The sequence below is a fragment of the Pimephales promelas genome, chromosome 13, assembly GCF_988280905.1.
Source record: "Pimephales promelas chromosome 13, fPimPro1.hap1.1, whole genome shotgun sequence".
In the NCBI taxonomy this organism is placed as follows: domain Eukaryota; kingdom Metazoa; phylum Chordata; class Actinopteri; order Cypriniformes; family Leuciscidae; genus Pimephales; species Pimephales promelas.
Genome location: NC_142781.1, coordinates 11,780,690 through 11,807,652, shown reverse-complemented (window position 1 = coordinate 11,807,652; position 26,963 = coordinate 11,780,690). Strand labels below are relative to the sequence as shown.

Below are 26,963 nucleotides of genomic sequence, written 5' to 3'. Positions count from 1 at the left end.
CACGCTTTTTTTTCTTTTTTTTTTTTTTTTTTGGCACATTTCTTCCATATTCTTGGTAATTTTGTTGCTTAAGAGACTCAAAAAAATGGGAAAAAAGTTCCACACAACTGTTCTGCACAGGTGTTTAACACCTCACCTCCTATATTATCAAATAATCTTTATTTTGAAAATACATTTAACCTTGTGCACATCACAATTACTACAATTTTGTTCTTTGTTTTGAATAAATGATTTCTGCACTAAAATCGTGATGATAACCTTAATTATTGAATCCTCTTGGTTTCCTTTCTCTCATTACCTTCCAAAGATTTAAATCCTTGTCATGTTGCACTTATTATTATTTTTGTCATTCAGCTGATATTCCAACTTATCTTTGCATTTGAATCTATCCTCCTTTATTTCTGCTCTCACCATATTACTAATCTCTCTAACTATGTGTGTTCTCCCATCTGAAATTGTTTTCTTAATAAAATAAAATTTGGCGTGTCTGGTGTATGAAATAATCCTAAAATAACACTGTGATGATGTGACAAAAAAAAGATGGTGAAATGTGTATGGCTTTATTGTGACACACACAGTAAATCACTGTAATGCGTGTCGCAGTGCTGTTTCAGCTGATAAACACCAGCAGTCAGTCTCTGTCTTCATAGAGCGTTATCTCTGAGCGTCAGCTGAGCTGCTTTTTCTTCCGTTACCACACGACTGTATCATACTAATACACAGACTCCTCAATCTGATCAAAGATGATGATTCCCAAACCCCTGCTTCTTTATATCTTGTCTCTTCCTCCTTATCTCTGCAGGATTTCGTGTTCTACGCTCAACGTCTGCGCATTAATAAGCGTATCCTACAGCTGTGCATGGGGAACCATGAGCTGTACATGCGCCGCAGGAAGCCGGACACCATCGAGGTGCAGCAGATGAAAGCGCAGGCTCGAGAGGAGAAACAACACAAACAGATGGAGAGGTGAGAATGAATCACCATGGCGATGTGAGGAGTGATCATCAGCAGATGCTGCAGGACATAAAACAGACCGTGTTCTACATTTGTGTACCATATGTACATATGACTATTTCTACCACATTTATGACAACTAGAAACTGTGGATTGGCAAAGCCTGCTATTTTTTTTTTTTTTTTTTTTTTGCTTTTTGTTTTGGTTTCTTTTTGTTTGTTTGGTTTGCTTTTGTTTTGGTTTGAAACTGGATTAGCAAAGCCTGATTTGATTTTGTTTTGCTTTTTTTTTTCCTCGTTTCGTTTGGTTTCTTTTTGTTTGATTTCTTTTGGTAGTTTTATTTTGTTTGTTTGGTTGGTTGGTTTGCTTTTGTTTTGGTTTGAAACTGGATTAGCAAAGCCTGATTTGATTTTATGTTTTGCTTTTTTTTTTTTTTTGTTTGTTTTTTTGCTTTTTCTTTTAATTTACAGGATGTATCCGTGGTTGCTAATGTGTTTTATGTAGTAGCTAGGTGGTTTCTAAAGGGTTTGAGGTGGGGTTTTTTTTTTTTGCTTTTTTTTTTGTTTGTTTTTTTGGGGTTTTTTTAGAGATTTGCTTTGTGGTACCTTATGATCTTCTGAAAGGTTGCTAGGCGAGTGATTAAAAATATTATGGTACTGATTTATCGGTCTCTCAAATAGCAGTATCCAACAGTGGCATTGGCTTTAGTCAACTCCTTACTTTTGTTGCTACAAATTACTTTCCAAATGGCATTTAAGCAGTTTTATATATAATGACCTTGGTCATGATTGGTTAACTAGCGGTTGCCCATCATGAGTTGAGTTACCGAATACTGAATAGATATTGATACGTAAACTTGACCGGCCGTCTCTTAAAGAGATAGTTCACTTTGAAATTAATTTATGGTATGTTTTAGCTTACCTCAAGGACATCCAAGATGTAGATGTCTTTGTTTCCGCAGTAGTTTCAATTTTGATATTTTTAGGTCAAACCGTTCTTGTCTGTCATACGATGGATGTCTATGGTCACCACCTGAAAGAGCATGCACAGAGAAGTCCAGATTAAACATGATTTAATGACTCGTAAATGTAAGTACACATTGATGGCCTAAGACACGAAACGAGCGGTTTGTGTGAGAAAACGAACTGTATATATATATATATGGTTTGACGGAATAAATACGAAATGAGCGGTCTGTATTTATATGGTTTGATGGAATAAATACTGTTAGTTTTCTCACACAAACCGCTTGTTTCGTGTCTTAGGCCATCAATGTGTACTTACACTTACGAGTCATTAAATCATGTTTAATCTGGACTTCTCTGTGCATGCTCTTTGAGGTGGTGACCATAAACCTCCATTATATGACTGACAGACAACAACGGTTTGACCTAAAAATATCAAAATTGAAAATACTGTGGAAAAAAAAAAGACACCTACATCTTGGATGCCTGTGAGGTAAGCTAAAACATATCAAAAATCAATTTCAAAGTGAACTATTCCTTTAATGGGTGTGATGTCATCAAGCCAACAAGATTTCTGAATAAGCCATTTTTGCAGCAGGTCAATGAGTTTTGAATTATTAACATCGGACTATGAGCGGGGCAAATTAAGTTTTGTATTATACGACCACTTTATTATGTCTCCCTTGGCAGGCTCAAGGTTCAATTTATTTATTGAGCACATATTAATACAACAAAAGTTGAGTTGACCACAGTGCTGTACATAGAATAAAATAACAATCATAAAGGTCGGTCTGAGAGATGACTTTAGTTTGTGGGTATAGAGCGGTGTCCTGAGCAAATGTTACAGCGTGTCTCTTTGGTTGTGTCTTATCTGCAGAGCTCAGCTGGAGAGCGAGAAGAAGAGACGAGAGGCCATAGAGAGAGAGAAAGAGCAGATGGAGAGGGAGAAACAGGAGCTGATGATGCGACTCTACCAGTTTGAGGAGAAGACCAAAAAAGCAGAGAAAGGTAAGAAGCCAGGGTCCAGCGTGTCTGTTTTTAATTGGACGAATATCATGTAAAATTACAGTTTGTTTTGGTTAAAACATTTTCATGTCTAATGCAAGATAAGTGTTTTCATGACTGCGTTCAGTTGTTTTGAAATGTGAGGAATCGTGTTTATGCAAGTCATAATTGGAGACGTCAAGCCAGATAGCGTCACTTTGGTCTTTTCAGTTTATGTAACCTTTTAGCTTGTTATTATATAAAGCGGAGACATTATACTTTGATCATGATGAGTGTGTTCGAGCTGACAATGCCGTTGTCTGGCAATCCAAACACAAGGTGGTGTCGAACTGCACCCGTTTCTGCTGTTTGCATGTCGTGTTTCTTTCATGTTTGCCACAAAGCTTTACTTTCTGATATCCAGTTTGAGACTAGAATATTTGATCCAAAACGCAAACTTTCTGAATGAAAAATGATTCGCCTAATAATGTTCCTGAATCAACCATTCATGTACTCTGCAGAAAAGGCAGAAGTTATGTCAGTTTGTGAAAGACATCAAGCTTAAAGGGAATTTCTGTCATTATTTACTTCAAACCCCAGATGTCTCGTTCTTATATGGAGCACAATATGAATCAGACAATGAAAGTGGATGGTGGTGACCACAGCTGACAAGCTAGAATTCAAGTGAATAATTACTTAAATTTAATTTTGCTTACGAAAAATTATTCTGCAGCTTTCAGATACTGAATATAGTGCACGAGTAATACGTATGAAAGGAGTTGTTCACTTTTTTTTTTTTTTAAAAACGTTTGCTGATAATTTACTCACCCCCATGTCATCCAAGATGTCCATGTCTTTCTTTCTTCAGTTGAAAAGAAATTAAGGTTTTTGATGAAAACATTCCAGAATTTTTCTCCATATAATGGACTTCAATGGGAACCAAACGGTTCAAGGTCCGAAAGACACTTTCAGTGCAAACTGCAAACTGTTCAAAGGCCTTTAAACGATTCCAGACGATGAATAAGCGTCTTATCCAGCGAAACGATCGCTCATTTAAAAAAAAAAAGTTTAAGTTTTATAAGCTCAAATGGTCACTTTGCTCTGTACTGCGATGCACGTTTGTGACTCTCCTGTTCAAACTCGTTCATCAAAATGATCGAATCTTTTTCTGAGTCAACTCGTTCATTTTTTTGTTGAATGAACCAAATGACATGAAAAAAAGATTTGTTCATTTTGATGAACGAGTTCGAACAGGAGAGTCACGAACGCGCATCGCAGTACAGAGCAAAGTGACCATTTGAGCTTATAAACTTAAACTTTGTTATTTATTTTTTTAAATGAGCGATCGTTTCGCTTGATAAGATTCTTATTTATTGTCTGGAATAGTTTAAAGCCCTTTGAACAGTTTGCAGTTTGCACTGAAACTGTCTTTTGGACCTTGAGCCGTTTGGTTCCCATTGAAGTCCATTATATGGAGACAAATCCTGGAATGTTTTCATCAAAAATCTTAATTTCTTTTCGACTGAAGAAAGAATGACATGGACATCTTGGATGATATGGGGGTGAGTAAATTATCAGCAAAAGTTTTTTTTTGTTCTCCTTTAAGTGAATGTTGTTTGAAAGCCCCTCATTCCCATTCACTTTCATTGAGTGGGAAGAAAATCACTATAATTGAAATCTGGATGTGTGTGTTCAGACCTGCAGGAGCAGATGCAGAGGGCCGTGCAGCTGGAGCATGAACGGAGACTGGCCGAGGAGGAGGCCGCCAGGTTGGAGGCAGACAGGCAGGCGGCACTGCTCGCGAAGGAGGAACTGGCCCGTCAAGCCAAGGACCAGCTAAAGAGTCAAGAACAGCTGGTGAGAACTTAACGCCAATTCTCAGAGAAATGAAGAGCTGTTTATTTTCCATTAACAATCCTCCCCGTTCATTTCTCTCAGGCCGCTGAGCTAGCAGAACATACTGCTCGCATTGCACTCCTGGAAGAGGCCAAAAGACGCAAGGAGGAGGAAGCCGTGACATGGCAGCACAGAGTAAGAGCATTAAGACATGAACCCATATGGAAATATTGATAGTTTGCATTACTGCAAAAGTGTCCAAAAATATTCAGTGTATCCATACTCTTGGTGTATTCTCAAGTTCTTTAGTAATTGGATTGGCAGACTGTCTGATCTTTGTGATGTTGGACTGTGTTCAAGGCGAAAGAGGCCCAGGATGACCTGGTGAAGACCCGCGAGGAGCTTCACAACGTGATGGCGGCGCCACCTCTCCCTCCACCACCCCCCGCCTACGAACCTGATGAGAACGAATATGAAGATGGGGAGGAGAGCAACGGTAGCTACAGTGCAGACCTCCAGACAGGAGTATTCCATGACCACCGCAACGAAGAACAGCGACTCACTGAGGCCGAGAAGAATGAACGAGTTCAGAAACAGCTGTTGGTAAGTGTAACATTGTAGGAACAATACGCTGATTTCACGCAGCCGCCATTTTGAAATCGAAAGCGAGGCTCCAGTGGGAAGAACCCCCGGAAGTAAAGATAGACAACAATGACTTGGACTACCAACCTGAAGCTGCTGCCGCGATTTACACTATTGGATGTTAATATCCAATTAAAGATATGTATATAGTTCATTCCTGCTTCTTTTTTACTTTCTGAATTATATATACATATAAATAAATGAATGAATTTCACTGTATATAGTCTAAAGAATGAAATGTATGTACATTTTTAGAATAACTCATTTCTACATTAAAAACAACATTACGCCATCACATTCGTGACTCTCCTAAGATTAAAGGCGTCACTTCCGGTTTTCTTCCCACCGGAGCCATTTCAAAATGGCGGCTGTGTGAATTCAGCGTATTGGTTGAACTTTACGAGGCTTTAAGATTAGAGCCCAGGCAGGGTAGCCAATCCTGCTCCTTGAAGATTGAATTCAGGTCTGAGTCCAGCATGTTCCTAACAGGGTTAGGGTTATTTCCTCCAACAAGTGGTTTACTCGGCATTGGGAACACTCTCCTCTATTAACATCCATTAAAAGGCTTGCCTTTGAGGGGCTTTGATGGCTAGTAAGATGTTTAATTGGGGCTGGAGCTAATGTAAATAGCATAAAACCAACAAAAGTATTTGAAGAGTAATGAAAGTGTAGTCCCGATCCTGCCGTCCTCCATTATTGTAGTTGTTGCGCACAGAAACCATTTTAAACTAAAAATGAATTGTCACTACAGGCTTTGCATTTTAGGGTTGTGAATATAATGGCACTTTTCCATTACCAGTACCAGCTCGGCACCGTTTTCCATTGCAGACAGTATCGCCACAAATAGTACCCGGTCGTCATAGCGACGGCTTTCGTTCCTCGCTGCCCTATCAAGCTCTCGCTCAGAACCTCGCCGGAGGTGATACTACAAAAAGTACCCGAAAGCGGGTAGAGGTACAACTTTTACACAGTGGAAAAACAAAAAAAGGAGAGTCGAGTCAAGTTGAGCTGGTACTGTGTAGTGGAAAAGCGCCAATAGAGTACATAGTCATTGTGTAGGTCCTCTTTAGGGCTCGACAAAAGGGGCTTTTGTGCTGGGTAGTAGAACTACAACTTAAAGCAACTAGCCACCAGGGTTGTTCCCCGAGAAGTAATGGTTTCCCTAGGAAAGTTCTCCTGGTTGCATTCGTACCGCCAGTAGGAGCTCTAACAGTGCTCACATTCATTAGTTTAAAATCTGTCTAACAGTACCGTCTAAAACTTTATTAGATAGAATTGTTATGGATAGAAAGTAACATTAGACCATTATGAAAAGTTATTAGCATATATCCAGTGTTGCTAGCTGAGCAGAAATTCATAATCATGTTTGGCTTGGTCCCCTCAAAGTTGCGTTGGGCCTCTTAACCTTTTTGCTGAGGAGATGATCCACGTTTGTAGGGTTAGTTTCTGGTGTTGATGTATAATCTATAATCTGTGGGTTTAAACAGCCTTTTTTTAAATGGTGGGTGCTGTTGTTTCGTGTGTGTTCGGCCAAACAGCGTCAATAACGTCACTGGTACTTCCTATAGTGCTGGGTTAGACCCTACTCGTCTGAAGTAGGAGCTAAATTAGTTCCTAGAACTAAAATCTTTTTTAAAAACTTTTGTGGGGGCTCAATTAGCTCCTACTTCAGAGTAGAGTCTAACCCAGCACAACCTGAACTACCAGTCATTTACTTCTGATTTGAAGAGAAAGTTAGGTTTAGGGTTGATTAGAGCGAGAGATATGCTTGGTTGATAGCAATTTCTAGCACCAGGGATGTCTACAAACATGGCCTTAGGTACATTAGGTTGTCTCATAATGATTAGTCTAGTACAGCCAAGCCAACAGATCTTTGTTGGTCCTGGACATTCTTATCAACAAATCAGATTTTAGAAATAGGATTAGGCTTGGGTTTTAGGCTGGGGTTGGGGCTTGTCTTTTAAACCTCTTCTGCCTTTAACTGTAATTAACAGTTGGGGTTAGGAATAGTCAATAAGATTTCTCCAAGTAGGTCATGGTCCTGAAATAACATACTTTATCGGTCCTAAAACAACATTCGGAATATCGTTTGGATTGTTTGGGTTTAGAGCCTGACATTGTGTTTGGTCTTAAAGGAGTAGTTCACTTTAAAAAAAAATGTTTGCTGATAATTTACTCACCCCCATGTCATCCAAGATGTCCGTGTCTTTCTTTCTTCAGTTGAAAAGAAATTAAGGTTTTTGATGAAAACATTCCAGGATTTGTCTCCATATAATGGACTTCAATGGGAACCAAACGGTTCAAGGTCCAAAAGACAGTTTCAGTGCAAACTGCAAACTGTTCAAAGGGCTTTAAACGATTCTAGACGATGAATAAGGGTCTTATCAAGCGAAACGATCGCTCATTTAATAAATAAATAACAATGTTTAAGTTTTATAAGCTCAAATGCTCGCCTTGCTCTGTTCTGTGATGAACGTTCGTGACTCTCCTGTTCGAACTCATTCATCGAAATGAACAAACTGACTTGGAAAAGGATTTGTTCGAACAGGAGAGTCACGAACGTGCATCACAGAACAGAGCAAGAGTTAAATTTTATTTATTTTTTAAATGAGCGATCGTTTCGCTTGATAAGACCCTTATTCATCGTCTGGAATCGTTTAAAGCCCTTTGAGTAGTTTGGTTCCCATTGAAGTCCATTATATGGGAAAAATCCTGGAATGTTTTCATCAAAAACCTTAATTTCTTTTCGACTGAAGAAAGAAAGACATGGACATCTTGGATGACATGGGGGTGACAAGTTTTTATTTTAAAAGTGAACTACTCCTTTAAGAACAATGTTGTTAATCCAGAAACATGATCCTATTTCACATTAAAAGGTTTGGATAGGTTTGTTTGACAGGAAGATTAATTCCAAACTGGTTGTATTCTTGAGTCATAGATCAAAAAAAGCATCCCAAAATTCCTGACTCTATCTTCTTTACAGGCTCTGACCTCCGAGTTATCCCAGGCTCGCGACGACAGCAAGAAGACTCAGAACGACCTGCTGCACACAGAGAACGTGCGCGCCGGCCGAGACAAATACAAAACTCTCCGGCAGATCCGCCAGGGCAACACCAAACAGAGAATTGATGAGTTTGAGGCCTTATAAAATATCTGGACCAGGAAACTTTGGGAAGGAGGGGGAAGGAATGAGTCTCAAAGCCCTTGTCTGTTTTCTTTCTATCCCTTACGTCTGAGTGGTCAATGCAAGAGGCACATGCACACGGTAATGCAACAGATTTCATTCAGTGGTTCAGTGTGCACTAAACAAGAAATTCTTTTAAAACCAAAAACATGCACTATGTAAATGTAATGACAAATGGGTTTTGTCATTACATTTATATACATTGATTCCCCGGCCCTTAATGGTGTACATGGAAACCCACAGCAACACTTTACGGTAAGGTTCTATACTGTAGCATTAGTTAACAAACAATGAACATTTGCACTTGTTCATTCTTGGTTTGTAATGCTTTAGATGACAAACAACTTGTAATATTGATGTATTTATATATGTTCCAATACACATTTATTAATCTTGGTTTATTGCTAACTAATGTTTATGTATAAAGGCTTATTTTAAAATGTTACCAATTTCACAAAATCACTTTTTCACAGAATGTGCTTGAAATAATAAATCATTTTGCCATAGACATATACGAAGCGAAATAATATGTAAACGCACGTGCCAACAATGCATCCCCTTATGTTAATTATGTGTTTATTAATTCAATAATCTGGCCAAATTCTAACTAGCTTGGGGTTGTAATATTATAATAATAATAATAATGATAATAAGGGATTGTACTCGTTTTTTTGTTTTGTTTTCTTTTCCATGATCCACTCAGCACAGGGCTTGGCAGTATGATAATAATTTTATGTATTGTCTTATATTAAAACTCTTTCATTCATGTTGAATATGGCTTTTGCCAGAATATTTGTTATAGTGTTTATTTATTCTTTCTTTGGGTTATTTAAGGTTTTGGGGTAGATTTACTTTATGCTTATTTACTAATGACAGTGTGGATTCATTTGTTTATTGATTCTGTACTGACCCAAATGAAGATCTTTATGAGGATTCATATATATATATATATATATATATATATATATATATATATTAGGGCTGTGCAAAAATTAATTGCGATTAATCGCATCCAAAATAAAAGTCTGTGTTTACAACATGTATTTGTGTGTGCTGTATATAATTATTTTGTATATATAAATACCTATGCATGCATGTATATATTTAAGAATTATTTGCGCTTAAATTCTGTATATATATATAAATACATAATCTATATTATATAAATATAAATATTTTATATATGAATAACACATTTCCTTAAATATATACATGCATGTGTGTGTATTTATATATACAAAATAATTATATACAGCACATACAAAAATATTATGTCAACACAGACTTTTATTTTGGATGCGATTAATCGCAATTAATTTTTGCACAGCCCTAATATATTTTATATATAGTTCAGAAGCATGTTAAATCATTAGCTTTTCTGCATTAGGTACAAACTGATTTTTGCTATGGTTTTCAATAGAATTAGTTACTGAATGTTTATTGCCATGACATTGGGTTGGACGAAGACTTGTTTTTAGAAACTTTAATAACCTTTTGTCATCTCAACTTACTGTAAGTAAGTTCCGGACAGTTTTCACTGACTTACTAGCAGCTCTTTATATTTTAATTCAAACTTAAAAATAGCACAAATCAGGTAGTGTTAAAGACACCTTTATTCTATTGGAGGGATCACACTAGAACAGAGTTTTACACGTTCAGCATTTTGGGGTGATATACCAACCAATGATTTAGTAAATTGTTTCTATGATGCCTGTAACCATGCAGTGCCACTTTCATAAAAATAGGAAAGTATTATTTATTTTTTTGTCTCATCTGTTTTTTTTCTTCTTGCTACTGGGCAAGTTATTAGGGCTTACATGTCTTTTCTTTGTTTCCTCCAAATGATGCTCATTATTACTTACTTTGTCACTGTTAATTCATTAATTGAGGTTCCATTATGAAGATAAGCTAGTTTAATCACTTGCAGCTATTGTGTTTCAATATAAATATAAGCTTTTCACACTACCAACACTGCAGGGCTTAAAGGGACAGTATGTCATGTATTCACCCTCAAGTTGTTCCAAACCTGTTTAGTTTTCTGTCAAGCACAAAATAAGCTATTTTAAAGAATGTTGGTTTGGTCTCTATTGACTTCCATGGTATTTCCATAAGTCAATGGGGACCAACAGTCTTCAAAATATCTTCTTTTGCGTTCACATCAACCCAACCTGGATTATGGAGCTGGATCATGGTAACAATGTTATATAAGTAACAAAAACATTGTAAGAACTAGTTGACAACAAGCCTGTGTATAAGAGAACAGAGTTATTATTGTATAAAGCAGTAGTAATATAAGTATCATTGAGCTTCACAAAAACTGGATTTATTTATTTTCCCCCCAAGAGGTGTTTATTATATTAGAAATAAAGATTTATGAACAACAAATCTGGGTGTCTTATTTAAGAAGTTCAGTGTATAATAACGTACCACACACATCTTTGTAGATTATATTCAGTTTATTAATTTATGAAATAATTTATACATGAAATAAAACACCAAAACTGTTGATGTCTGATGAAATAGGATGCAAGAAATGGGAATGAGAGTCTGTTCGCAGGATTCTGTGGCCTCTTGTGAGCACAACTGCCACATGCCAGGATGTGTGGGTCGATGAAAAGGGTCCACGTTCTTCGGTTATGACCTCATGTTTGTGCTGACAGTTGCGTGAAGTGGAAGAACGAAGTCATGCCACTCTCCTGGCTTCTGCTGGAGGCGTTGCCATGAGGATTCTGCTGACAGAAGCAGACAGAGTATTTTTAGAGAAGTCTACTGGGGCTCATTTATAGATACAAAGAAACTTATTCAAATGATCATGATATAACTGGAATCTTGAGATCATGTGAATGTGCACCATTGAAAATTTGGGGGTCGATGAAATTTCTTTGCTTTTGTGAGATCAAAAATACTGGAAAAACAGTGAAATGTTACCATTTGGAATAGCTGTTTTCTATTTTATTATTATTCGTGTGATTCAAAGATGTATTTTCAGCATCATTACTCCAGTCTTCAGTGTCACATTATCCTTCAGAAATCATTCTAAAATGCATTTTAATGCTTCAAGAATTCAATAGAACAGCAATTACATTGAACAAAATTATAAACGCAACACTTGTGTGCTCACTAACACAGATTTAGACAGATATGTGAGCAATACTTGAGAGAAATTTTTGATCTTAGATCTTTGATGAAATGAAGTGAGATGATGTGTATTTTTACCCCCTATTTTTCATGAGATGAAAAATAGGGGGTAAAAAAAAGTGTTGCATTTATAATTTTGATCAGCGTATTTGAAAAATCAATTTAATGCTTTACTATCAATTTAATGCATCCTTGCTGAATTAAGGTATAATAAAGTATAAAAATATCACAGTGACCCCAAACTTTGATGAAAGAGTACATTTTAATTTCATCATGTGCTTTTAGGTGTTAAACTTGTGGTAAATAAAGTGGTATAGCTAGTAATGTGTCGTGTGTGTGTGTGTGTGTCTCACCGCCGGCCAGTCGTGCTGATCTCAGTAAGCGGTCAGCGAGGCTGAAGGTGTGTTTCTCCCACAGGTTGATCTGCAGGACGGCCTGCTGGAGCTCCAGAAGTGAGACTCTGCTGAAGCTCATCTGGAGAGAATCCGTCTTCTTCAGAGCAGTTCTCTGCACTAGCTCTCTCTCTCCAGGAAGATGAAGAGTCCTGGGGAGAACACACACAACGACATCAACTCATGTGCCACAAATGACAATATGACTAATATATCCTTGTGGAGAGGAGAAAACAGATTCATATACAGTACCAATACAAATTTGTGGTCAGTAAATAAATTGTTGACATTAAAACTAAATGTCAAAAGTGGCTGAACAGAAATAATGCTTTAAAAAAGAAAAAAAAAGTGTTAAAATGTAACATTTAATTACGACTTAGCTTAAAATGGTGCAAAATAAAAATCATTCTGTTTGCATGGGCCTTGGTTAGCATGCTAATCAATGTCCAGGAATCTATGAGAAATGATACCAACTGAATGTCTTTCTAATGATTATTAAAGGTGGAAATCTTTCAGAATTTGCCGTGAAATTTGCTATTGTAACGTTATGTTTATTTGTGCAAACTTTACACATATTGTCGCCTCACCCCTCGATGTAAGCTGTTCTTGAGACGGAGAGCTTCCACACATCAGTGATGACGACTTTCATCTGTCCTGCAGATCCCATCAAAGTGTCTGTAATGATAGATTAATTAGTGTTTTCATTCTGAAATAGGCCAAATTTATATATTGGATAAGTCCCAGAGTATTGTACCGTGAGTGTGTGTCAGGAACTGTAGTTGTGCTTTAAGCAGCAGCGGGTCTGAGGTGAACAGCTCAACATCGCCACCCAGTGAATGTCTCTGCTATGAAATAACAAGCCTCAGATTATTCACATGAGCAGACGTTTGCATGATCGTGTTGATTTGTTCTTTACACTTCCTGCCAATCTATTTACTTCCTTTTACTTGTTTTTGATGGTATTACAATTTGCACATACAGTGCACCATATGCACTCCCACAAGTTCCCATTGTTTAAATTGGGTCAGTTATTCAAGCATCTCCAATAGCGCATCTACTGCTCCTGATCTACTCTATTTATTAACTTATTGTTTAATTTAATTTGGCACATTTTTATTGCTTTCCCCAAGTCATGGCAACATCCCTTTTTACCTTACTTTAACTCATCAAAATAATTTAAGCAATTTCCACTTTTTTATAAGCTATGGCAATTTGTTTTTTCAGCTTAATATAATTTAAGTATGAATAACTTGTAAATCCAAGTTGATTTGACTTAAGACAGCTCTCTCTCTCTCTCTCTCTCTCTCTCTCTCTCTCTCTCTCTCTCTCTCTCTCTAAATATAGACAGACAGACAGACAGACAGACAGACAGACAGACAGACAGACAGACAGACAGATAGATAGATAGATAGATAGATAGATAGATAGATAGATAGATAGATAGATAGATAGATAGATAGATAGATAGATAGATAGATAGATAGATAGATAGATAGATAGAAATTAAGCAAATCATTTGATAGATATAATGAGATAATGATCGAGGTTACCTTAGGGCCGAGTGTGTTCCAGACGGAGCGCTGAGTGTTTGTGTTCTCCAGGCTGAAGTCTGCCAGACGGAGAAAAGTCTCACCCAGAAAGAGCTTGCGCTTGAGTCCTCTGGAGTGCCAGACTGAGACCTGGACCACACTTCGGACCAGCTGCTCACGCTCAAGTACACACTGCAAACACAACAACTGCATGAGGACCACTGCACTGGAGTACACACTGCAAACACAACACCTGCATGAAGACCACTACACTGAAGTACACACTGCAAACACAACACCAGCATGACGACCACTGCACTGGAGTACACACTGCAAACACAACACCTGCATGAGGACCACTGCACTCAAGTACACACTGCAAACACAACACCTGCATGAGGACCACTGCACTCAAGTACACACTGCAAAAACAACAACTGCATGAGGACCACTGCACTCAAGTACACACTGCAAACACAACACCTGCATGAGGACCACTGCACTCAAGTACACACTGCAAACACAACACCTGCATGAGGACCACTGCACTCAAGTACACACTGCAAACACAACACCTGCATGAGGACCACTGCACTCACGTACACACTGCAAACACAACACCTGCATGAGGACCACTGCACTCAAGTACACACCGCAAACACAACACCTGCATGAGGACCACTGCACTCAAGTACACACTGCAAACACAACAACTGCATGAGGACCACTGCACTCAAGTACACACTGCAAACACAACACCTGCATGAGGACCACTGCACTCAAGTACACACCGCAAACACAACACCAGCATGACGACTACTGCACTCAAGTACACACTGCAAACACAAAATCTGCATGAGGACCACTGCACTCAAGTACACACCGCAAACACAACACCAGCATGACGACCACTGCACTCAAGTACACACTGCAAACACAACACCTGCATGAGGACCACTGCACTCAAGTACACACTGCAAACACAACACCAGCATGAGGACCACTGCACTCAAGTACACACTGCAAACACAAAATCTGCATGAGGACCACTGCACTGGAGTACACACTGCAAACACAACACCTGCATGAGGACCACTGCACTCAAGTACACACTGCAAACACAACACCTGCATGAGGACCACTGTGCTCAAGTACACACTGCAAACACAACACCAGCATGAGGACCACTGCACTCAAGTACACACTGCAAACACAACACCAGCATGAGGACCACTGCACTCAAGTACACACTGCAAACACAACACCTGCATGAGGACCACTGCACTCAAGTACACACTGCAAACACAACACCTGCATGAGGACCACTGCACTCAAGTACACACTGCAAACACAACACCTGCATGAGGACCACTGCACTCAAGTACACACTGCAAACACAACACCTGCATGAGGACCACTGCACTCAAGTACACACTGCAAACACAACACCTGCATGAGGACCACTGCACTTTAAGTACACACTGCAAACACAACACCAGCATGAGGACCACTGCACTTTAAGTACACACTGCAAACACAACATCTGCATGAGGACCACTGCACTCAAGTACACACTGCAAACACAACACCTGCATGAGGACCACTGTGCTCAAGTACACACTGCAAACACAAAATCTGCATGAGGACCACTGCACTGGAGTACACACTGCAAACACAACACCTGCATGAGGACCACTGCACTCAAGTACACACTGCAAACACAACACCTGCATGAGGACCACTGCACTCAAGTACACACTGCAAACACAACACCTGCATGAGGACCACTGCACTCAAGTACACACTGCAAACACAACATCTGCATGAGGACCACTGCACTCAAGTACACACTTGATGATACTAATATAACACTTTCATTGTTGATTTTTTGTTGTTTTTTGTTTCACTAGTAACTCCTGCTTGTAAATACTCACTGTAAACGCTTCATTGTACACCGGGTTGTTTCCCTTCTTGACTGCTGTTTTCATCTTATTATTGTGATAATCCTTCGGCAGCAAACGGACCTTTACATACCTGTTTGTTCAGAAAAAGCAACATTTCTTGTCAGACCAACTGTATATGAGCAAAATATGCAAAATATGTTACAGCAACTATGTTCTCCTAACAATTTGCAAACATTTATCGTAATAAACTGCAAACTCTATCAAAAAACTTACGGATGACATTTCCTCCTCATATCTCCAAACATCAGATTTCTGCAGGCTTTGATAGTTATCTCCAAACAGGACGTCCTGTTGTTGTACCCAAAGCCAACCTCTATTTCTCCAGTCACGCTGTTTTCAAAGAACCCACAATCCATTCCTGTGCTGCTGTTGCTGTCCTGTATAAAACACAACTTGGAATGAATTCATATTTCATTTAAATTCTCTTTCTATATATATATATATATATATATATATATATATATATATACACACACACACACAATTTTCAACACAAGCCTGTAATTTATTAAACGTTGATGCCATAAAAGGCTATCTTACAAATTTGTGCAGACTACAGGGGATTTTTTACTGAAAGCTCTGCACTTCTTATCAGATTAAACAGAAAACTGATGAAAGATTGTGTGACTACACACCCTGTGCTCATCGCTGTATGCGGATGTATATGAAACATCGTCATCTGTCAGGTAAATTGTGCTTGATGATGCGTACTGCTCCGAGGATTTGGTGTTTTGGGAAAGATCGGGAAGACTGGGAGCTTTGCACAGCTGTGAGGGAACAAAATTAGTTAAGAGTCACACTAATGGAAAACATCTAGTCACGGTCATTAGATGTCAAATATATATATATATATATATATATACTGTATATATCCAGGGCACGAAGCTCCCGTTCCACCACATCCCAAAGATGATCTATTGGTTTGAGATCTGGTGAATTTCGGGGCCATTTTAGTACAGTAAACTCATTGTCATGTTTAAGAAACCAATTTGAAATGATTTGAGCTTTGTGACATGGTGCATTATCCTGCTGGAAGTAGCCATCAGAGGATGGGTACATGGTGGCCATAAAGGGATGGACATGGTCAGAAACAATGCTCAGGTAGGCTGTGGCATTTAAACGATGCCCGATTGGCACTAAGGGACCTAAAGTGTGTCAAGAAAACATCCCCCACACCATTACACCACCACCACCAGCCTGCACAGTGGTAACAAGGCATGATGATCCATGTTCTCATTCTGTTTACGCCAAATTCTGACTCTACCATCTGAACGTCTCAACAGAAATCGAGACTCATCAGACCAGGCAACATTTTCCCAGTCTAAAAACTATTATTAGTAATTGAACACCAAAGGATTACCGGAGGATCATGTGACACTGAAGACTGGAGTAATGATGCTGAAAACACAGCTTTGGTCACAGGAGTATTGTCATAGGAGAACACAGTTTTGATCAAATAAATGCAGCCTTGATAAGAGACTTCTTTCAAAAGTTTAAAGGTTTCGTTCAAATTATTTTACAGGTTCTGCCCTAGTTAAACCTGACTGGCAGGAAGTCTACAGTGTTTTTATCATGAACTTTATAGAAACGAGTTGCTTAGTAGATATTAATTTAGTTCTTCATTCTGAGGCCAGAGAACTGGCTTAGAGCTGTTGATGACTTGACATCAATTCAATTGAATAAAAAACAGTTAATGAAAACGTCTATCTCTTACATTGCAGGCTTTGTCGAGGGCGCTCTCTGAAAGACTCTTGCGTCTGGAGTTCATGCGCCCGTAATCCACAGTCAGCTGACCGGTTTCCTCACTCAAATCATTCTGAGACTTGGAGAGCTCTGGCATCAGGAAAACACAAACATGTCTGGATCAGGCAGTTGTAGAAACTTTGGGGGATCTCAGAGTTATGACAATGTTATTACAGTGAAAAGCTTCGAGCTTTGTTCTCTTACTTTTTATGTGAGCACTGACAGACATCATAAGGTTCTCCATAGATTTAGTAAACGGCTTTGATGTTTTGGGATCCTATATGGCAGATGCACACAAGCAGATTATAAGGTGATGAAGAAACATACAGGGAACAAAAAAAAACACATAATAGAAAAATACATATAATTTTTTTCACCATTGATTTGTTAAATGATGGGACTTCTTTAAAGGGAGGAGGTGTTGGTGGCACGACTGCAATGAAGCTTAAACCAAATCACAAAACACATTAAAATGATTCATTTAAAAAAAAAAATTATTGAAGAATTGTCATGAAGTGAAGGTGGTTCTCCAACCTGAGCCGTTGATAAGACTGTAAAAGTTTGTCTCCGGTGGTCTCATGACTGTCTCCTAGAAACAAAAAAAAGACAGACTTCATGTATTAATATTGACATTTGATTGGGATGGTACTAAGTTTATTTCAACACAAATCATCATGCACAAATAGTAGACACGTAGTGATGTGAACGTAGATATAGTACATCAGGAATTCCCATGTACAAGTCTTGAAATATTGAGTTAATATTTAAATAATTTAACAAAACATTTATATGTCCACAGTTTTCTGATGCCGGTTAATAAAATATATTATCTTATTTAATAGCCTAATTGATTTATTAAATAGTTTTAAAGTTGTAAATTGTTATGATTATTAGCTTTTCATCGACTGACAAACCTCCTCAAAAAACTTCACAAACACCAGATCAGAAAATAATATTATGTGTAAAATAGGCATAAATGTAAAGTTAGCAGGTATTTATCCCAATGAAGACATTACAGTGAGCCGTGAATAAGTGTTCAGTGTTGATGTATTTCATTGTAAATTCATTGTAAATTTAGTTTGTTCAACCCAATAATCATCAGAAATTGTTCCTTTTAGCTAATTAAAGCAGACAAACCTTTGACATCCGTAAATTTCTTTGCTTGCTGCTCCAGAAACCATTCGCCAGATTTGATCTTAAATTCCCTGAAAAAAAATATATATATATATTATTATATAAATACTACTTATAGTTACTCATCTATCTCATTTATCTGTATGCCATCTATCTAAAGCTTTGGAAACACCAATGGATGATGATGTAACATTTATCCTCAGCTAGAAACACTTATATGGCCCATTCAAGTATGTTGGACTGTAAACAAAGCTTTCGCTTCTACAACTCTAAACCTAAAACCTATGAGCAAATACAGAACGGCATAGCATTGAATAATATAAAAAATGAAAAAAATGAATACTTTGAAAAATGAAAACTGTACCTAGGCCAACATAGAATATATGATTCATCGATATTTTTGTTGGTTTTAGACCACAATATTGTGATCCTAAACCAACAAAAATATCAATTAATATATTAATTAATATACAGTATATATACGCGTAAACACGTTTAAACACACAATTTCAGCAGTTTTACCATGATGAATCCACACAAGTTACCATGATACGAGCACCACCAAAAGTAATTCATTGTGTCTACTTTATACTATAAAACACACGCACGCACGCACACACACACACACAATGACAGATGCATCAAGTTAGAATTGCCTGAACTGCAACCGGTGAAAAATACAGTGAAATAAACAACTAACTACGACCAATTATCTAGCCCTCAAAACACCTACACACCCATATAGGTTAATGTGTCAAATGTGCCAGGAAACAAAATGTCCTTGACTAAAATGTTGCTATAGTACGAGAACCAGAAACGGTCTGGTTACTGATATTCTTCTAAATATCAGAAAATCAGCTGAATGAATTCGAAAACGGTAAAACCCAACTGTTTAACTCTGGAGGAGTTGTACAATTAGCCTATTTCCAAAAAAAGTGGAGTATCCCTTTAAGAGTAAAGAACGGTGGTGTGCCGTCTATATTGGATCTGACAGGAATTGTGCAACACACGGACTCTGGGTCGAACATGTATGGGCGAATAATTCCGGTTACCATTTTACAACATTGGACGTTTTCCCCCAAGTGCACCGACGGGTGAGTTGAAACTCATTATAATATGCAAAACTGTTACCCACTCACAACAGTGGGCGTTTACTTCCAAGTCTTCAGTGCGAGACGCCCATAAAAAACCCAGTGTTTTTCAGCTAGGCTCAAAAATAGGGTACAAAATAGCCTATTACTCATTCATTTTGATGTTTTTGAATGCAAAAACCAAGCAAACATCATACTGTAAGTTGACAATATAATAAAATTTAAAAAGCCAATTCATGACCCCTTTAAGTCCCCTCCCTTAAATCTCCATTATAGTTTAGGATTAGATGTGGACAATCAGGTAGCGGCAGGGAGTCCAAATTAGGCACATCTTCAATTCAAATTAGATCCGAAGGTGTTATAAAAAGCCACGAATGATGCATTGCTTTTACCTAAATGCATGACACATTGTGCACTTCCACTCTCTAGCGGACCGGACGACCCGACAGCGGTTACAGATGCGGTGACTGCATCCACAGCACACAGAACCACAGTCCCAGAACTTCCCCAGAGGTCGCTGACATCTCGCACACGATCTCTGACCATACGGACGAGCAATGCTCTTGGCACCCTGGCGATAGATACCTTGAAGTTCTATCTTTAACCTCCTAAAAAAAATAGTTTCAAATGTTATTTTTTTATAGTACAATGCATTTTTTTTTTAAACCAACACAATAAATACAAGAACGTTCTAGGAACCCAGATGGCAACATAGTGTCGGCCCAGATCCACATGAACCAGATGTGGCCTGGATCTGGGTCGACATTATGTTGCCGTCTGGGAACATAGGGAAGAATTAGGACGTTCAACAGAACCATTGTCGGACCTGATTCTGTCTGCTTCGATGGTTCGAAGTGCTTTGTCTCTCTGAAGAACCTCTAGGACTCGTTCTCTCTCCAGAGCCTGGAACAATCCCAGATCCATAGGGCAGAGTTGATAGTGTTGGTTATCCCCTCGGAGTTTCATTTCAGTCCACAGTTCAGTTTAGTTCAGTTCAGAAGACGCCACTCTGCTAGGATTCTGAAAAAAAATGTTCAATCAAGAATGAATGGCATATTTGAAGGCATCAATAATAAAGGCATATTTTTTGTGAGTTCACAGTCAGTGCAGCTCAAGCTGCAACTAAACCATTCTCATGAGAAAACAGAACAATTTGACTAGTTGGCAACATACGGTAAAAACATTTAAAAAAACATGGACTATTCCTAGTGGGGCGTACTAGGAGTCTACTAATGGTCTACTACAGTCTACTAAAGGTCAACTACAGTGGTCTACTAATGATCTACTACAGTCTTCTAATGGTCTACTAAAGGTCAACTACAGTGGTCTACTAATGATCTACTAATGATCTACTACAGTCTTCTAATGGTCTACTAAAGGTATACTACAGTTTACTAAAGGTCAACTACAGTCTACTAATGGTCTACTACAGTCTACTAAAGGTCTACTACAGTCTACTAATGGTCTACTAATGGTCTACTACAGTCTACTAATGGTCTACTAATGGTCTACTACAGTCTACTAATGGTCTACTAATGATCTACTACAGTCTACTAATGGTCTACTAAAGGTCTACTACAGTCTACTAAAGGTCAACTACAGTCTACTAATGGTCTACTAATGGTCTACTACAGACTACTAATGGTCTACTAAAGGTCAACTACAGTTTACTAAAGGTCTACTACAGTCTACTAAAGGTCTACTACAGTCTACTAAAGGTCAACTACAGTGGTCTACTAATGATCTACTACAGTCTTCTAATGGTCTACTAAAGGTCAACTACAGTGGTCTACTAATGATCTACTAATGATCTACTACAGTCTTCTAATGGTCTACTAAAGGTATACTACAGTTTACTAAAGGTCAACTACAGTCTACTAATGGTCTACTACAGTCTACTAAAGGTCAACTACAGTCTACTAATGGTCTACTAATGGTCTACTACAGACTACTAATGGTCTACTAAAGGTCAACTACAGTTTACTAAAGGTCTACTACAGTCTACTAAAGGTCTACTACAGTCTACTAAAGGTCAACTACAGTCTACTAATGGTCTACTACAGTCTACTAATGATCTACTAATGGTCAAGTAAATGTCTACTAATGTCTACTGCGGTCAGTATACTAACAGTCAACTACAGTCTACTAATGGTCTACTAATGGTCAAGTAAATGTCTACTAATGTCTACTGCGGTCAGTATACTAACAGTCTACTACAGTCTACTAATGGTCTACTAATGGTCTCTTATAGTCCACTAATGGTCGACTACAGTCAAATAATGGTCAAGTAAAATCTACTAATCTCTACTGCGGTCAGTATACTAACAGTCTACTACACTCTACTAACAGTCTACTACAGTCTACTAATGGTCTAGAAATGGTCTACTATAGTCCACTAATGGTTGACTACAGTCAACTAATGGTCAAGTAAATGTCTACTAATGTCTACTGCGGTCAGTGCTGCAGACAGTCTACTAATGGTCTACTAATGGTCTACTATATAGTCCACTAATGGTCGACTACAGTCAAATAATGGTCAAGTAAAATCTACTAATGTCTACTGCGGTCATGTGTACTACTGCATACTAACAGTCTACTACAGTCTACTAATGATCTACTAATGGTCTACTATAGTCTACTAATGGTCAGAACACTCACAGTCTACTACAGTCTACTAATGGTCGACTATAGTCAAATAATGGTCAAGTAAAATCTACCAATGTCTATTGCGGTCATGTGAACTACTGTATACTTACAGTCTACTAATGTTTTGCTAATATTCCGAGTGGGTTATAAAAACCAAAACGTTCAAAACGTTCAGTTTATTTAAACGTTTTTCTTGATTAGCCTATGAGAACACGAAGGAAACATTCCATTTAATCATTTTGCAAACATTATGGGATACTAAATATTTATAAATAATATTTATAAAAAAATGTTAACCGAACTAAAACTTTTGAGAAAAAAAAAAAAAAACGCTTCCATGAAGGATGTATAAATAATGTTTTTGTACTAATATTTTGAGAATATAATTAAAGACCAGATAAACTTTGAACGAACATTCGGTAACACTTTATAATAACTACACGCTAATAATCATTAGATAAGCAGGAGTAAACAGTTAATTCATCATTCATAAAGCATGAATAGACATTATAAACAGTTTATAAATACAGCTATAAATGATGTCTTCTTGATAAAAGCACATCTTTAATTTGCTTAATAATTGTATTGTCATCCTTTATTAATGATCAATTAATCATGTCTAAATGAAGAATTGGATTTTTTATAAACCAGTTATTTAAGAGTTTTCAGTGGTTCATAAGATTACTTAATAAACTATTTAAATGTACACTCATACATCTTATTATTCAGACATATAGTGATGGTTAATAAATGCTTTATTAACATGTATTTATGCTGTAATTCAGGGTTAATTCGCATAGTTATAAAGCATTTAGTAGTGGTCAGTTCACTATGTTCGTGAGCTCATCTAAAGTGGACTATTCATGCCTTGTAAAGCATTTATAAAGGAGATTTAAAGGCTGTTAAATATTTCTATGTTCTGGATCACTGTGTTGTGTTTGCTACATTTTACTGTTTAGAAGATTGATGAGCCTTTAAATCTCCTTTATAAATCCTTTACAAGGCATGAATAGTCCTCACTCACGAAATAATTAACTGACCACTACTAAACACTTTATAACTACCTGTATTACTTACACTTTCTAAGTGATCTTATGAATGACTGACAATACTTAAATAACTGGTTTGTAAATAATGCTATACTTCATTTAGGAATTATAAATTGATCATTAACAAAGTATGAAAATACAATTATTAAACGCATTATAGATATGCTTATAAATCAAGAAGACATCATCTATAGCTTTATTTATAAACTGCTTATTAATGGTCAAAATGCTTCCCAAGGTGTCAGTTAGATGACGCCTTGGGATGAGAATGGGCTGTATATCAATGAAATGGTAATCGATTATCAGCCCTATTTAAAAAAACACACCAGATAACAAAACCCAAAGCCAAATCAAAAAGCAAATTTTTTGGAAATGATGTCATTGTGACAATGTGTGGGACGACCCAGCATCAATGAAACTGAGTCAGAAGACCCTACACGGAATTCAGAGGAGTGTGGGAAGATTCTGCTGTCATTTCTCTTCATAAGCTCATTTACGTGAAGTCACTTCGCTGTACTCATATCTGGTGAACTGCTCTTGTCATGCAATGCATGGGGTTATGCGGGAACCCACAAAGTCTGGCCTCGGCCGCTCAACGTGAAGGCAGCGAGAGCCACTTCCAGGAATGGGTTTGTGTAACAAATGCCACAAGTGTCTATTCTATGCATAGTCGTGAGAAGAGTAGATAACCTGCTTCACACAGATTGAATCTACTTTAGTTTGGCCTTATTTACTTTCTTTTTTTTTTTTTTTTTGAATGAAACACCAGACATGTGCAAACAAAACTAAACTGATCCACACTGAATGGTCCGATTCGTACATGCATCCCTTAAAATCAGAGGGTTTGTTGCAAATTAAGGACCCCCAAATTGTTCTTACTGTTATTATAGTATTACAATCAATTAACCTCATGATTTCCAATCTTTAAGCGAAATGAAAATATTAATGTTGTCAGATTTGGTAAAACCATTGTTTTGAACAAATTCCACATTTAAGTCTTTGGACACATTAACAATTGCAGCCCTAAAAATGCATTGTTGTCATGGCAAGCTCAAACTACTAAGACCTTCCAAAATTAAAATGTTTACCAACATCCATAGAGTACTTCTCTAAAACAATTCATACCTTGCTGCTAACATACGTTATAAACTTTACCCATTTTGCAGCTCTGTTAAAAGTGCTTGTAATAATAATCGTTATATTGATGTGTCATGATGAAATATTTAAAGCAAGCTTACCCTCCAGCTGGCGAGATGCGACAGCTCAAAGATCTGCAATGTCAACTCTACATAAAGACTCAACGCTGGTCGTCATGTTCCACTTCCTTCCTGTTCACACGATGATGACACAGGTCTGTGAAACTGCTATAAAAAGCCACGACGGTATCTTCTTCATTTCAAGAGTGCTGTGCAAGGCCACAATTTGATTCACATCTTTAGTTTGAAGGTGCACATGCAATGAATTACATAAATCAGATTGTGATTACGGAAGACTGCGGCATTTAATTTAGTATATTTCTAACATGCTTTTTTGCCTTGATGATCTTAATCAGTTCCATTTTCGATCTTGACCTACCAGGCTTTAAATCCAAACATGAAGGTCTACCAGGGTCCTCTCTGTGCTTGAGTTCTGTACAGAGAAACACAAGACGAAGGCTCCAGCGTAATGTGATATTAAGTAATATGATGGAAGAAGACAAAAGAGCAGAGCGCAGGAGGCAAACAAAACGGCGGGTGAGTTTAGCTAGCATTAGCAATTAGCTGGTTGAATGCGTCACGTTTGTCTTAATCCTCGTTGTAATGTTTTGCAAAAACACACAGCGTATGGTAGACAGCGTGCTACAAGTTCCGTGTTGACAGTTGGCATGACTTATAAGTTGAACCAATAAACGTAGACCTAGGGAAAGGGAACTAAAAAAGTCCTCGCTCTTGACTGGGAAAGAGTTATAGGAACTACGTGAGGAACTAAAAAAAATCCCCAATTTAGTCCGGTCGGAACACGAGAAAAAAAGGGTTATAGGAACGTTAGGTTCTAGGAACTGCAAAAGACCCTCCGGTCGGAAAGCGGCTATTGCAGAGTCGTGGTTTTCTCAAGCATCCTCAGCTGCTTTTTTGATAAAGCGTTGATAGGCCGACTTTTAGGCCTCTGCTCCCCTGCAGCTCAACCCTTTTAGTTCTGAGTTGTAGGGTCTCTTTGAGCCTCCTTGGAGCTGCCCTGAGTATAAAACATAGCTAGGCCACTTCTTGTCTTAGAGAATCTGTATATTGAGGCCTACGGTCTGAGGAACTAAAAAATCACCAATTTAGTCCGGTCAGAACACGAGAAAAAAAGGGTTAAAGGAACGTTAGGTTCTAGGAACTGCAAAAGTCCCTCAGAGGACCTAAGCCAGAATTGGGCAGGCTCTTTTCCTGAGGCTCCTCTAGTCCACCTGGGTTGGAAGTACTTTTAACCATTGTTTATCCGCTCTATCTGTTATATTAGTGTGAAGTTGCTAGGCTTTTGTTGGGCCTCCCTGACATTTATTGGATGTAGCTATAGGCCCCCCTCTCTCAAGAGAGAGTCCTTATCAAAATGCCTAGTCCTCCAAGCTCAGTCTGGGACTAAGTTGTTAGGCTCTCTATGAGTCTACTTAGTCACTGCCCTTGAACTAGAGCATTGGGTAACACTTTAGAATACGGTTCCTTCGTTAATGAATAACTACACAAGAACTAATGAGTAACACAATATTAACAATCTAGTAACTATTATTAACTAACAAGAAACTCTGATTAACGAACTAGTAAGTAATAGCGCACAGACGAAAGTGGTAGTTCACTATTAAGTAATCAATAACTACTATTTTTTTAATTCTTCCCAGAGAACTACTGAAAAAGTTTATTAACAATCTAGTAACTACTATTAACTAAAATAAACTCTTATTAACGAATTAGTAAGTAATAGTTCACAGATGAAAGTGTTACTAGATACTTCTGTGGGAGTTACTAATTATTTGGATCCGTATTATAAAGTGAAGATCATTGGAACTAACTAGTAATTACTCAAGTGTTACTACATGATCTAGTCATGATTTGTGCAAATGTTTGAGATTTTTGGTGAACTTTAGTATACTTTTAGAAAATGTCTTTAGTAACAATTGAGTAATTACTAGTTAGTTCCCATGATCTTCACTTTATAATACGGATCCAAATAACTAGTAATTAATAGCTCATAGATGAAAGTGTTACTAGATACTTCTGTGGGAATTACTAATTATTTGGATCCGTATTATAAAGTGAAGATCATCGGAACTAACTAGTAATGACTCAAGTGTTACTACATGATCTAGTCATGATTTGTGCAAACGTTTGAGATTTTTTGGTGAACTTTAGTAACTTTTAGAAAATGTCTTTAGTAATACTTTAGTAATTACTAGTTAGTTCCCATGATCTTCACTTTATAATACGAATCCAAATAATTAGTAATTCCCACAGAAGTATCTAGTAACACTTTCATCTGTGAGCTATTACTTACTAATTCGTTAATAAGAGTTTATTTTAGTTAATAGTAGTTACTAGATTATTAATAAACTTTTTCAGTAGTTCTCTGGGAAGTATTAAAAAAATAGTAGTTATTGATTACTTAATAGTGAACTACCACTTTCGTCTGTGCGCTATTACTTACTAGTTCGTTAATTAGAGTTTCTTGTTAGTTAATAATAGTTACTAGATTGTTA

The 26,963-nt window shown here is 37.6% G+C and overlaps 2 protein-coding genes across 5 annotated transcripts in view; one reads left to right on the top strand and one right to left on the bottom strand.

Annotated features, from left to right (window-relative positions):
- The window catches only part of ezrb (ezrin b), a 33,726-nt gene extending 24,653 nt beyond the window's left edge, over positions 1-9,073 (top strand). Inside the window, exons 9-14 of the mRNA XM_039692946.2 lie at positions 803-966; positions 2,797-2,927; positions 4,600-4,760; positions 4,842-4,934; positions 5,100-5,342; positions 8,365-9,073. Coding sequence (XP_039548880.1) covers positions 803-966; positions 2,797-2,927; positions 4,600-4,760; positions 4,842-4,934; positions 5,100-5,342; positions 8,365-8,529 — 957 coding nt within the window. The 3' untranslated portion in view covers positions 8,530-9,073. The remainder of the gene's footprint in view (positions 1-802; positions 967-2,796; positions 2,928-4,599; positions 4,761-4,841; positions 4,935-5,099; positions 5,343-8,364) is intronic.
- Positions 9,074-11,002: 1,929 nt separating this feature from the next.
- sytl3 (synaptotagmin-like 3) lies at positions 11,003-25,900 on the bottom strand. 4 transcript variants are annotated; one of them, XM_039693497.2, is made up of 17 exons: positions 24,827-25,899; positions 24,490-24,656; positions 20,383-20,576; positions 19,949-20,164; positions 18,469-18,536; positions 17,866-17,920; positions 17,709-17,775; positions 17,536-17,608; positions 17,303-17,421; positions 16,224-16,355; positions 15,802-15,965; positions 15,559-15,658; positions 13,646-13,816; positions 12,850-12,940; positions 12,683-12,770; positions 12,057-12,247; positions 11,003-11,294 (listed from the first exon to the last, which is right to left on the bottom strand). In XM_039693497.2, exons 3-17 carry the CDS (start codon positions 20,520-20,522, stop codon positions 11,200-11,202), a joined length of 1,770 nt encoding a protein of 589 aa, XP_039549431.1. In that variant the 5' UTR covers positions 20,523-20,576; positions 24,490-24,656; positions 24,827-25,899; the 3' UTR covers positions 11,003-11,199. The 4 variants fall into 4 exon arrangements, with proteins under 4 accessions (XP_039549431.1, XP_039549432.1, XP_039549433.1 ...); XM_039693498.2 differs by having other exon boundaries at positions 24,490-24,579; XM_039693499.2 differs by having other exon boundaries at positions 12,850-12,937; positions 24,490-25,900.
- Between the last annotated feature and the right edge of the window lie 1,063 nt (positions 25,901-26,963).

What these genes read in the sequence shown, in the direction of transcription:
- sytl3 (XM_089118473.1), bottom strand. Translation starts at nt 20,522, where the DNA reads ATGAAACTCCGAGGGGATAACCAACACTATCAACTCTGCCCTATGGAT. An exon ending in CAGTCTTATCAACGGCTCAG is followed by an intron (nt 17,776 to 17,865) that starts GTTGGAGAACCA and finishes ATTTGGTTTAAG; the next exon opens with CTTCATTGCAGTCGTGCCAC. An exon ending in CATACAGCGATGAGCACAGG is followed by an intron (nt 15,966 to 16,223) that starts GTGTGTAGTCAC and finishes TGTTTTATACAG; the next exon opens with GACAGCAACAGCAGCACAGG.